The sequence below is a fragment of the Physcomitrium patens genome, chromosome 1 (assembly GCF_059467195.1).
Source record: "Physcomitrium patens ecotype Gransden chromosome 1, ASM5946719v1, whole genome shotgun sequence".
Lineage (NCBI taxonomy): Eukaryota > Viridiplantae > Streptophyta > Bryopsida > Funariales > Funariaceae > Physcomitrium > Physcomitrium patens.
Window position 1 is genome coordinate 5,502,961 of NC_143410.1, and position 10,828 is coordinate 5,513,788.

Genomic DNA, 10,828 nt, shown 5'->3' on the forward strand with positions numbered 1-10,828 from the left:
GTACTGGGTAATTAATGTTATTGATGGAATTTGGGCTACTTAGTTTTAAACCCAAAACAATAGCCACAAATACCCTTCATAAAGTCATGTTCAGTGTGGATGACAAACTAGTTCTCTGCTATCCCTAAAACAACTTACTTTACATGGTGAATTTACTACCCTATAATCTTAAACAAAAATTAAATCTTTTGTATTAAATATCATACAGTAAACCCTAGTTTTTGTGCTCTGCAAGGCTAGCTGTGGGAGACCTACAAATTGTGTTATAAGTGTAGGTTAAAATGTGGGTTATCCCTGAAAACAATTGGAGAATGATGGCAGATTGAGTTGACTGCATGGAAGATCATTTAACTACATTTCAAGTCTTTAAATTACTTAGTTTACGTCATTTTATATGTTTTTAGTTTTGTGTCGGATGTACTGGACACACTTCCATGTTCTAACAAACTCAACAAACTTTGTATATGGTTGAGCACAGTCCTCAGACCCACGTCCTTGGGCACACTACAACTTCTTCCACCCTCTTTTAAAAACATTAAAAAAAACTAATTAAAAATAAATAAAAACCATACTTTCAAAGCTGGGGAAAGGACCCAAGTTTTGTGTGTAAGTGATGCACATGTGGGCATTATTTCTGAACTTTTAAAATAAATTGTGATGCATGAAAAGCAAAAGAATGACTACGTAACAGGATGGCAAAATTCAGTAAAAATGAAAATAAAATTAAAAAAATCACAGAAAAGATAATTTATTTTGTTACTTGTTTGTTTTCTGTATCAATTTCATGGTAGAATCATTTTCATATGTTTGATTAGGCACATCAGTAAAATTTTACCCTTATTATATATATATATATATATATATATATATGAATGGTTTGATGGATAAAAAATAAAAACAATGAATTTGTCGTAATGTATCAGTTGATATTGTAGAAAATAAATTATTTACAAAAGAAAGAAAATAAAGCAATACTAACAAAGTAACAATCAAAAAGAAAAAAAGTAGTGATTTTAAATTTGTGTGAAATAGTGGATTCAAAACCATCACTGATCACTCAAACCAACAAAGAAACAGCGTAAGATTGTTCCAAATGCTATTAAGTGCAAATACTTTTGCTTTGAGGGATAATAAATGGTGTTCAGTTTATCTATGAAGTATAATATTGATGGACTCCGTAGATATGTATTCTTACAAGAAACTCATAAGTGTTATTTTTAGTGTTGAATTAAGAAAGTAATTTCATAATATAGTTAGTTACTTCTTGGATCACAATATAACTTTATATCTTGACAATTACAAGTTCAAGAAAGGAATTAATTGCAATCGTGTCATTAACAATATATGCCAATGTTTACTATATCAAGATTTAAAATATCCTTCATATAAAGTTCTTGTTTGATTTCATCATTCAAGGCATAATCAAAAACTCAATTAATTCTTGAATTTTATACATCATTGTTCAATCAAGTAGTTTCAATTTAAAAGTGAAATTTGTTGATTCTCATATTTTTACTGTTGGGAAGTATATCACTGTAAAGCTTCAACTCATTCCTTTGATATTGCATGAACTTTCTTGAGTAGAATAATATATTCCACAAAAACTCAGTTCCACAGCATGATTGTTTGATAAATTATTCAAACTTTTTTTTAATGGTGTCAAATAATTTGGAATGTTGTATATTAGCATCTTTAAGGTTGATTTAATAGTTTTTTTTTTTTTCTTCTTTTTTTTTGAAATCATGGGCTTGTGGAACATTACTTATATTCTAAACAATATGTGTTTCTGTAGTTTTTTGTTTAAAAATAAAGATCTTTCAATTTTTCAAGTGTTTCTTTGTTAAACTGTTGATATTTTTAATGTCAAATTATGTTTATATATCTAATTTTATCTCTCAAGTAACCAATCTTTTTTTTTAAACAAAAATTTGATCTTAATGTTACAAGTAATGTAGCATTCAGGGAAATAAGCAACATCGTACAAAAAAAAAAAATAATAACTAAATTGAATTGTACCTAAAATTGATTTACAATATATTATGTGGAATGTTAAATAGACCCAAGTTTTTACTAAATCAACCCATTCTAACCATCATGAAAATAAATAAATATATGACCTCCAGTTTCATTTTTCCACTATTGGATCTCAAACCAATAAAAACCAATCACATTCATTATGATTACTATGTTATTCATCAAGGGTGGGTAAATTTAGAAAAAAATTGGGACTATTTAACATTCCTCTATGTTATTGTTCTTTAACAATGATAATAATTTCCTACAATTAATTCCTATATGTCAATTCAATAACAAGGTAGACAATTTTATTTTGGCAATGTATATATATATATATATATATATATATATATATATTTAGAGAAATTTTAAATATACCTAAGTTTTTACTAAATTTATCCACCTACCCTAACCATCATGAACAAAAAAAAAAATGACCTCTAGATTCATTTCTCCACTATTGGATCTGCAGCCAATAAAAACCAACCACATTCATCATGATTGCCATATTCTTCATATTCTTCATCAAGAATGTATATATTTGGTAAAAATATGATCCTATTTAAGAAATATATCCTTTGTAATAGCTTTCAACATATTCCCAATTGTGCAACTATATTTTTCACACATACATAATTGCCATTTCGTATAACTCAAACTTGTGCACACAGCAGCTTTTGGGTTAAGGAACTTTCGAGAAACGCGTGCGGGAGTTTCTGCCGAATCCATCTGCTCGATGGATGAGAAACCTCGACCCTTATATCCAACTTCTCGATGGATGATAAATTTCACCCCCTTCCACGCACGACAGAACAGTTTCCGATGCGGGACGGTCGAGGAAAAGATCTTGCTGCAAAGCAAGGTTGGGAACGTGCATGTGAGAGCGTGAGATCAAGCAAACAGCGAGAAGGTTGCCACGTTGGTTTGTCATTCCCTTCTGCCTATCCCCAAGTGCCACGCTGGAAAGGCCCAATTCCGTGCCGTAGGAGAAGTTTGACCATCTTGGGTAATGAGCTAATTCTCCGGAAACACTTCCCGGTGTGAAACCCTTCATTTGTTCGGCTGAAGCTTCTGCTTAGAGAGTTAGACTGACATACCACATTAAATTATTGTTGTTGTTGTTGAAAATAGTGTTATTGCTATTGTTTTTAATAACATTGGTTTTCTCACTGTCTGTAAATAACATGTCCAATTTGATAGGTTGAATTTATTGATTTCGGTTGAATGAGATTATGCCAAAAATAGTAATAATAATAATAATAATAATAATGCAACGATTTGGATAATCCACAAGAGTTGGGCTTGGAATGCACACCTGGTTGACTTTGATGGTCATGAGCATCGTAATCTTTTTGTGGACCACAAACCTTGTTTATCTACATAGAAATCACAACACTTGAAAATCAATGTATACTACCATTATACATGGACTAATAGTAATGACTACTTCAACAAATCAAACTTTGAAAGTAGATCAAATGCATACAGGTTATTTCTGTTTGCACGTAGTTTTCAATGTGTCGTAATTATTCAAACAATAAAATGTGCACAAAAACCCACCACACTTGTCTATTCCGAGGAATGGAATATCTTATCCCAAACACACCAATCAAGTTCGCATCAAAAATAGGTTGAAAGCGTTTTTACACACAAAGCCGAACAAGAAGAATCGCCAACAACAGCAACGGATATTTACGGGATCCCAATTGAATCCAACAAAATTTGGATTTAAACAAAATCAGTTTCAACCAAAGTTTCTACAAGTCAAGCTGATTTTCCCACCTCACTCTTGTAAAATTAACTTAATTGTGTGGCCACCCCATTCCCGCTTTCGAAATGGGAATTCGAGTAAATGAGCCAGTTTGCTTTGTGAATGATGGTTCACTCCCCGTGTCTTTTGCCAGTGTTCAATCCTTGGCAACAAGCAAAGGCTCTTCCGAATCTGCTCGGTCTGCAGACATCAGCACCAGGAGATCCACATCAAACTGCCTCCAGACAAACACGACTTTTTTGCTCGACTTTCTCCGAAATGCTTTTGGGCACAATCCCGAAACTCGGCGATCGAATTTGGGCATTGGTGCCGAAGCCAACGCGATAGCCGCAAGTAAGCGAAGGCAACAACAGTTCACGAACTGGTCTGGATTGTGGGAATGAGGAGGAAAACATGAATCTTACGTCATGGAGACAGCCGACAATCGCAACGTCGCAAGGAGCGTTTCGCCGCACCACCGAGCAGGGCGGAGAGATTCTGGATATGGAACAACAACCCTCGAATTGGGACGAGGAAGGAGCGGTTCATGCTATCGCGCCTCACGCCGCCGAAGAATAACTATTTATCGCGTGCACCGGAGATTCCTCGGCACCTTTCAGCCCTTGCCTCTGCTGGCAAGGTCACCGCAGCCTTCGTCTGAATCGTGAACCCTTTGAGTACTCCTCCTCCACTGTAGTATTGAAAACGAAGTCGGGGAATCAGCCCAATTGATACCCAGAAACAACGTGCGACCGGGGCCTATTTCCCCCTGGGTATCGCAGACCGCAAATATTTGAAATGGGTGGGTCCGGGTCTCGATTTGGACAGAGGTGTGTTTAAAGAATAGAGGGATGCCACAAGTTTTGCCTTGAAATGTTTAAGGGGGTCTTTATACTTAGGGGACTAGTCAAGAGGGTGCAACTTTTTAAAATTCTTTGATTGGTTGGAATATACATGTTGCTCAATTTCGGTATCCCTAGATTGGATAGAAAACATTCCACTATTTCCACATTATTTTGTAGATGCCTTTTCACGTTGCCAATTGAAGAACACTTTGTTAGTGCTCACTAAAGTTTACTGTTCCTTTTTGCAAAAATAATACAATCCTGTAACTCATTTGATTGTTAACATTCTGCTCATTTTGAAACTCCTAAACTTGAGTAGAATTTCATGATTTATTATTATTAATATTATCAATAACAGGTTTTAGTGTCCATCCTCAATTTTTGTGTATTGTGGAAATTTTCCCATAATGAAGTTTTCAATGTGATTAAATATTTTTTATACATATGTTTTCATTTTATAAGAAAGTGTTACTGAATTTGATAAATAATAATAATCATAATATATACCCATGTACGTTTTTTTTATAACTTTTATGATAATTTTTTTTATAGTATGTGTATGTACCAGACCATTTCAATCTTAAAAGCTTGCAAGTTTTGACATGAAATTATGCATGCATGCATGTATGTATGTATGTATGTATGTATGTATAAACTTTGTTTTTTTAAAGGAAAACATCACAAAATTGCCTTTGAAGTTTCACTCTTCAAGGCTTTCAATGAACATCTTCTGTAGAAGCTATAGTGATACAAAAGAGAAGTATTTCTTGTCTCCTTGAAGGCCCTAAAATTTGCCCACCAAATTTAAGTATGTATTGTATGGCATGATTCTTAAAACTATAATAATGTGTTGTATTAATTTTGCCTTTGAATGCATTCCACAACTTCCTTGTTTGACCAATCTTCTCCCCCCTTCATTGACTTAAAATGAATGCCACTAATTGGTTAATTCTCCAATCACTAATAATCTTCCAGCTGCACAAGAGTGTACTGAAGAATTAATCAATCTAGGGGTTGCTTTAGGGTACAACGTTTGGGTAATGCCACCAATCTTTTGAAAGTGAAAGACAAGAAACTTACTTTTTCTTATTTCATTTTTTCTAAATTTGGAGTAATATTACTGACAGAGAAGGAGGCTACATTGTAATAATAATAATCAATCTAAGCAGAGTTTAGCACTCTATTGAATGTGTTTGTTTGTGGGTAGAAGGTTAAATGAAGTGACATGAATCCTCATATAGCTGTAATTTGGTACTTTATTTTCTGCTTGCATTTGAATGGCATTCTGATGACATGAATGAACCTTGACAGTTTAGAAGTGATAATAATAAAAAAAACCCTATCAGTCAAATATCCATAATTGTGACAATTCAAGTTCATATAAAACCAATACAACTGAAAACGAAAATTTATTGTCATTTTATTAAAAAAAATTGGAAACAAAACAAAAACAAAGTATAAGTCATGTTGCTTGTTTGAATCTGTCAATAACTACCCATGATACACAGGGCAAATTAAAATAGACTAAAAGTCATAAATGAGTGTGAAGTTCCCGATGGTAAGATAGAATTTTGAAGGAGTGGCAAAACAATAAGAATCTAATTTACAGACTGTTCTTATAAAAGGGCAGTAACTGCAGCCCCAAGATTCTGCCGTCCTGCACTGTGGTACCCACATTAAAATAAAGCAATTCTGGAAACCATTCAAGGCCTAACAAACAATGTAATTGAAGTTCCATAATTGAAACTTAGCAGGGAGTTTTCACGAGTGTGAGTCGAGCTCGGGCGTCCAGCGGACGGTAACACCGACCGGGAGGCTCTCGAAGGGGATAATGCGGTTTTGAGCGTGATCGTGCGTGATGGAAGCTTTGGTATTCGGAGATGATGGCGGAGCTCGGGGCGTGCTCGACGGTGCACTTCTGGACGGCGAGTGTCCCATGGTGCAAGTGCCGCTTCGGTGCTTAGTGTCGTTCTAGATTTGTGGTGAGGTTTCGATAGTCTTATTGGACGCGGGTGTTTCATTTCGATTTTAGTTTTTTTCCGCGGAAAGTAGCGGAGTACTGAGTGAGTAGCGAGTATGTTGTATTTGTGGTAGTTGGATCGCCGGCATTTCGTGCTCTAGAGACATGAGTTGTAGTTGTGGAGGAGTGAAAGGTCTTGACCGTGCGCGCGTACGTGTAAGTGTGCCGAGTTTTTTTTCTTTTTCTTTTTCTTTTTCTTTTCTTCTTTTTTCTTAGGAAATTTGATCACGAATGAGGCTTTGGTTGCAAAGAAAGAGCATACAACTCTTGTTGTGGCGGACTAAGGTCAAGAGGATTCCGGCGTTGACTGTTTTAGAAAGTTGCTGCAGTTGCGTAGAGTGTAGGATTAACGCTAGGTGCAGGATTGGTGGGTCGGTGATGTGGTGCCTCGTTACTCCCGGTTGTGTAAGGTTTGTAATTGTGCTGTGGAACTGTTTTCTGCGCGCGTTTTTTTTACCCGATGAGAACGTTAGGGTATTGCCTCGGCGTTAAGCTACAAGGTGTTGGATATATTTGTGAAATTATGGCACTCTAGCATGTAGTTTTGGTGAAAATTGGGTCGCTGCCGAAGAGCCGCTCGATATCTGCTGATTGCGTGAGAGGTGCGGTCTTTTCAGAAAATGAGACTGGGATATTTTGCAGCGCAAAGTCTGATTAGGAGAAAATGAGCATTGATTTGTCCTCGTGTGTCAACATTTGTTTAGTCCTTGTAAATGTGAGGAATTTGTGTGTTTTGTTCCATTAGACTGTAGAGAATCCTGAGTGTGTCAGAATCAGTAGCATATCCTCGTTTATGCTTTCGTACTTCCATTTCTACCTCAAATGCTTAGTCGTTGTATGATCTTGATTGTTTAGCCAGTAGAGGACTGCAACTCGATTAGAGGTAAAAACGACGTGAGCGTTTGTTAATTGTAAGCGTCAGCTAATCTCTATTTCGTTCTTTATTTAAGTTCTTGAAATGATTATACTTTTTTGGTTGTCTTAGCGAGTCGCTGGTATGAAAATCAAATCTGTGCTATATGAAATGAATTCTAGGCAGCACTATGGAGTTTCGTTGCTATATTCGCTCTAGGTTTTTTGTGTGCTCAAGTTCTGTGATAGTAATCAATAATCTATATTCACTGTCATCGCTGGGGTGGACTCTTGAGCTTCTATAGGTATCACTTGAAAAGTGCAATAAAATATAGTTGCGCAGATTATGAGAGAGTTACCGGTTACGGGGGGTGTTTTCTCTCCTCAGCGTACCTTTGTTAGCGGTATCGTAGGTATCTCTGGAGGTTGTGATTTAGAGTATAAAATTTGCTTTGGAATTCGAATAGGAATCATGAAGGTCCAGGTCATACTGATGTTGCACAGTTTGAGGCCAGGAACATTTTTTAAGAGTGTCTCCTAATCGTGATACGATGTTAAATGCAGCCTCATGCCATAGCAGCATCTGTTATGAACATTTCCTGATGGCACGTGCATGGGATATGGACGATACATGCGAGGGAGCATGTGGAAGAATACACCCGGAGCCTGTGTCAGAAAGGGATTTAAATTATGCTCTGCTTCAAGCTGCAAGCCTAGGAAATGAAGATATCTTGCATACCCTTATTGAGGCTGGAGCGACAAACATTTCATCTGCATCAGCTTGTGCTGGCTATTCCGGCCATCGACATATTGTGGATGCGTTGCTCCCTCGAGCACGGCCGGTTGTTATTGGTGCCGCTTTTGTAGGATCCCTAGTCGGTCTGCGAAAGGATCTTCTTGATCATGTGATAAAGGTGGCCGACTTGGAAGGGTTGGATAGGTGCTTGCTCCTTGGAGCAGCCCGGATATGGAGCTGCAAAACTACGGAAGAGACCGACTTCCTTAGTAATGCTATCAGCGAAGTGGCGAAGGCTGGTGCTAGAAGCTTCCCTACAGCTGTACAAGCGACTTGTGGCGATGCACTGATCAGATACTGGAATAAGTATGTGTTTGAAGAAAAGATTAAGATTCTAGAGAGTCTTATCACCCTTGGTTCTCGTTATCTTACACCAGAATTCATGGGCAAAATCTCGCTGATGGTGTGTGTCACCCTTTACACTAAATTGGTAAAACCGGAAGATACAAGGCGAACCGCACATTCGGGACGCAAGTTTCGGCATCACAAAAATGGAGATTGCAATTCAACATTTGTACCAGATGCACAGGATATGATGGAGATTCTTTTAGTAGTGTGTAGGAATGGTGCTGTGTACAGAGGTCTTTCTGATCGCCCTGAAATGTTACATGCGAAATCTGCATGTAAAACGTCTCTACTACATGAGGCGAATTGTTCATATCACTTCGGAGAAGGGAAATGCGATTTGGGGGCTTGCAGGATAGACTGGCCTTTGAGAATGCTGAAGTTTCTCCTGGTCGAGTGCGAGGTTGGAAAGCTGAGTTTTTCTGTCACAACTCTTGCTGTCTATCAAGCGGCTAGATCAAATGTCTTATATCCAGTGGTGCAGTGCTTGGTGGAGGAGAAATGTTACGAGGCTGCATATGTGTATCTTGACATGGCAGTGACCTTTTGCCAAGCTGAAGCTATACAGTACTTGTTGAACGCTCTTCCGAGGCCTAGAGACCTGTTATACCTGGTGACCGCAGTGAGATGTGCAGCTTCAACTTTTCGGGGTCCACCTCGTGGTCCACAGGGGGTGCTTTTAGCTCTGCATGCCAATTTTCTGGATGATCCTGCTACAACTCTCAGAGAAGCAGAAATATTGTCAGAGTTGCCAAAGACGGATCATCTTGTCAAGAGGCGGCTGATAGAAGAGTGGTCTCCTCAAGCTTTCAACGAAGGGGTCAAAGCTGGCGATGCTCATTACATGACATGGATGCTTCTGAGAAGGCGCAGCGACTCTGGCTTCAAAGAGTTGCCCGTGGAACTCCAGGTTGCAATCGCTTATTTGCCACTTTATAGAGCTTGCTCTCAAGCACCTGGGACTCTATTATCACAGCGACAAAGAGGAGAACTAACAACGGCTGTGCTCCATTTGTATAGAGGCAGTGGCAAGTTGGCTGACGCAAAAGTCCTTGAAGCTGATAAACCCACTTTGTTGGGCTTCCTTGCGGTCTGTCTACCTGATTGGTGTCAAGAAGTTGTCCAAGTCGACGATGCAACATCTTTTTGCACCTTTTCATGAAGCAGTGAACTCCTTCAGACTAGCAAGGCGCAGCAGATCTCTGCCGGCGCCAAGTTTCTTATCCTTGCTACCGGTTCCTAAACTCAGATCATGTCCAATTGAGGGCGGTTCTTGGAATTAATTGGCAACTTTGCTGCATTTTATCAGCATTATTCTTCATTCATCTTTTTAGGTGCATGATTGTTATGAAGTTGAGATGCGGAGGTACATAAATCTTTTGGGACATGTGAGGTATTTCTTTTGCCGAACAGTTGCTGGAATTTTTTTGTGCGAACATACCTTGGAAATTACCATCATACTATGCTAGTATAAAAGTATAATTTTCGTCTTTTGAGTTCGGAAAAATCAAAAATTAAGTTTTTAGCATCTTTTGTAGGTTGTGGAGCAAAAAATAGCCAAAACGTAGCGTTAGTTTATGGAGCACTTGGGGTTAGTATTCGTCACGAGGTGCATATTTAGCATCTTAATTGGATTTTTTAGAGGATAATGAGGGAAGAAGTGGCATGCAGTGCCTTCAATGAGTGGTTTTGCCAGCTCAATATCTAAAGCTCAGTAATGGCTGAATGTTGAATTTAAATGGAAGCGCTGAATTTGAACTTTGAAAGGTTTCATGTGGTACATCGGGAACATAAGCGTCGAATTGTTTCTAGCGCACGTATTTATCTAGTGTAATGGTTTGTTAAGGAATCTTCGACGTAGAAACTGGAACAAGAGCATGCGTACTATTATTACTTGCTGTTAGTGGCTAGTATGATGCTGCAACGTGATTAGTAATTTTTTTTTTTATTCCCACAGGTCTTCTTCAGTTGAGGTTTTGAAAACTGATCGTTAGTGTCGCATTCATCAGTTCGACTGAATTTGTTTGTAATGATCGCTTTGGGGTACGAACCAGCACTGATTCCATGTGATAATCTGATTTTGCAGGAATCAGATCTCTATTCTGTTGAGTAGAATTCTCTCCATGGTGATACTTTTCAATGTATATTTGTATGTGCGCACACATTTTCCTCATGTAACAAAGATTGTGGCAGCATGCAACAAT

General features: G+C 37.8%; 1 protein-coding gene and 1 long non-coding RNA gene across 6 annotated transcripts; one reads left to right on the plus strand and one right to left on the minus strand.

Annotated features, from left to right (window-relative positions):
- Positions 1-2,492: 2,492 nt before the first annotated feature.
- LOC112289324 (uncharacterized) lies at positions 2,493-4,446 on the minus strand. The gene is made up of 4 exons (XR_002971832.3): positions 4,192-4,446; positions 3,799-3,967; positions 3,332-3,392; positions 2,493-3,104 (listed from the first exon to the last, which is right to left on the minus strand). It is a non-coding gene; the product is annotated as an uncharacterized LOC112289324 (long non-coding RNA).
- A 1,900-nt stretch (positions 4,447-6,346) lies between these two features.
- LOC112287946 (ankyrin repeat protein SKIP35) lies at positions 6,347-10,390 on the plus strand. 5 transcript variants are annotated; one of them, XM_024531648.3, is made up of 2 exons: positions 6,347-7,542; positions 8,048-10,390. In XM_024531648.3, the coding sequence occupies exon 2, from the start codon at positions 8,086-8,088 to the stop codon at positions 9,784-9,786; it is 1,701 nt and encodes a 566-aa protein (XP_024387416.1). In that variant the 5' UTR covers positions 6,347-7,542; positions 8,048-8,085; the 3' UTR covers positions 9,787-10,390. The 5 variants fall into 5 exon arrangements, with proteins under 5 accessions (XP_024387416.1, XP_024387395.1, XP_024387404.1 ...); XM_024531627.2 differs by having other exon boundaries at positions 6,347-7,233; XM_024531636.3 differs by having other exon boundaries at positions 6,347-7,041.
- The last annotated feature ends 438 nt before the right edge of the window (positions 10,391-10,828 follow it).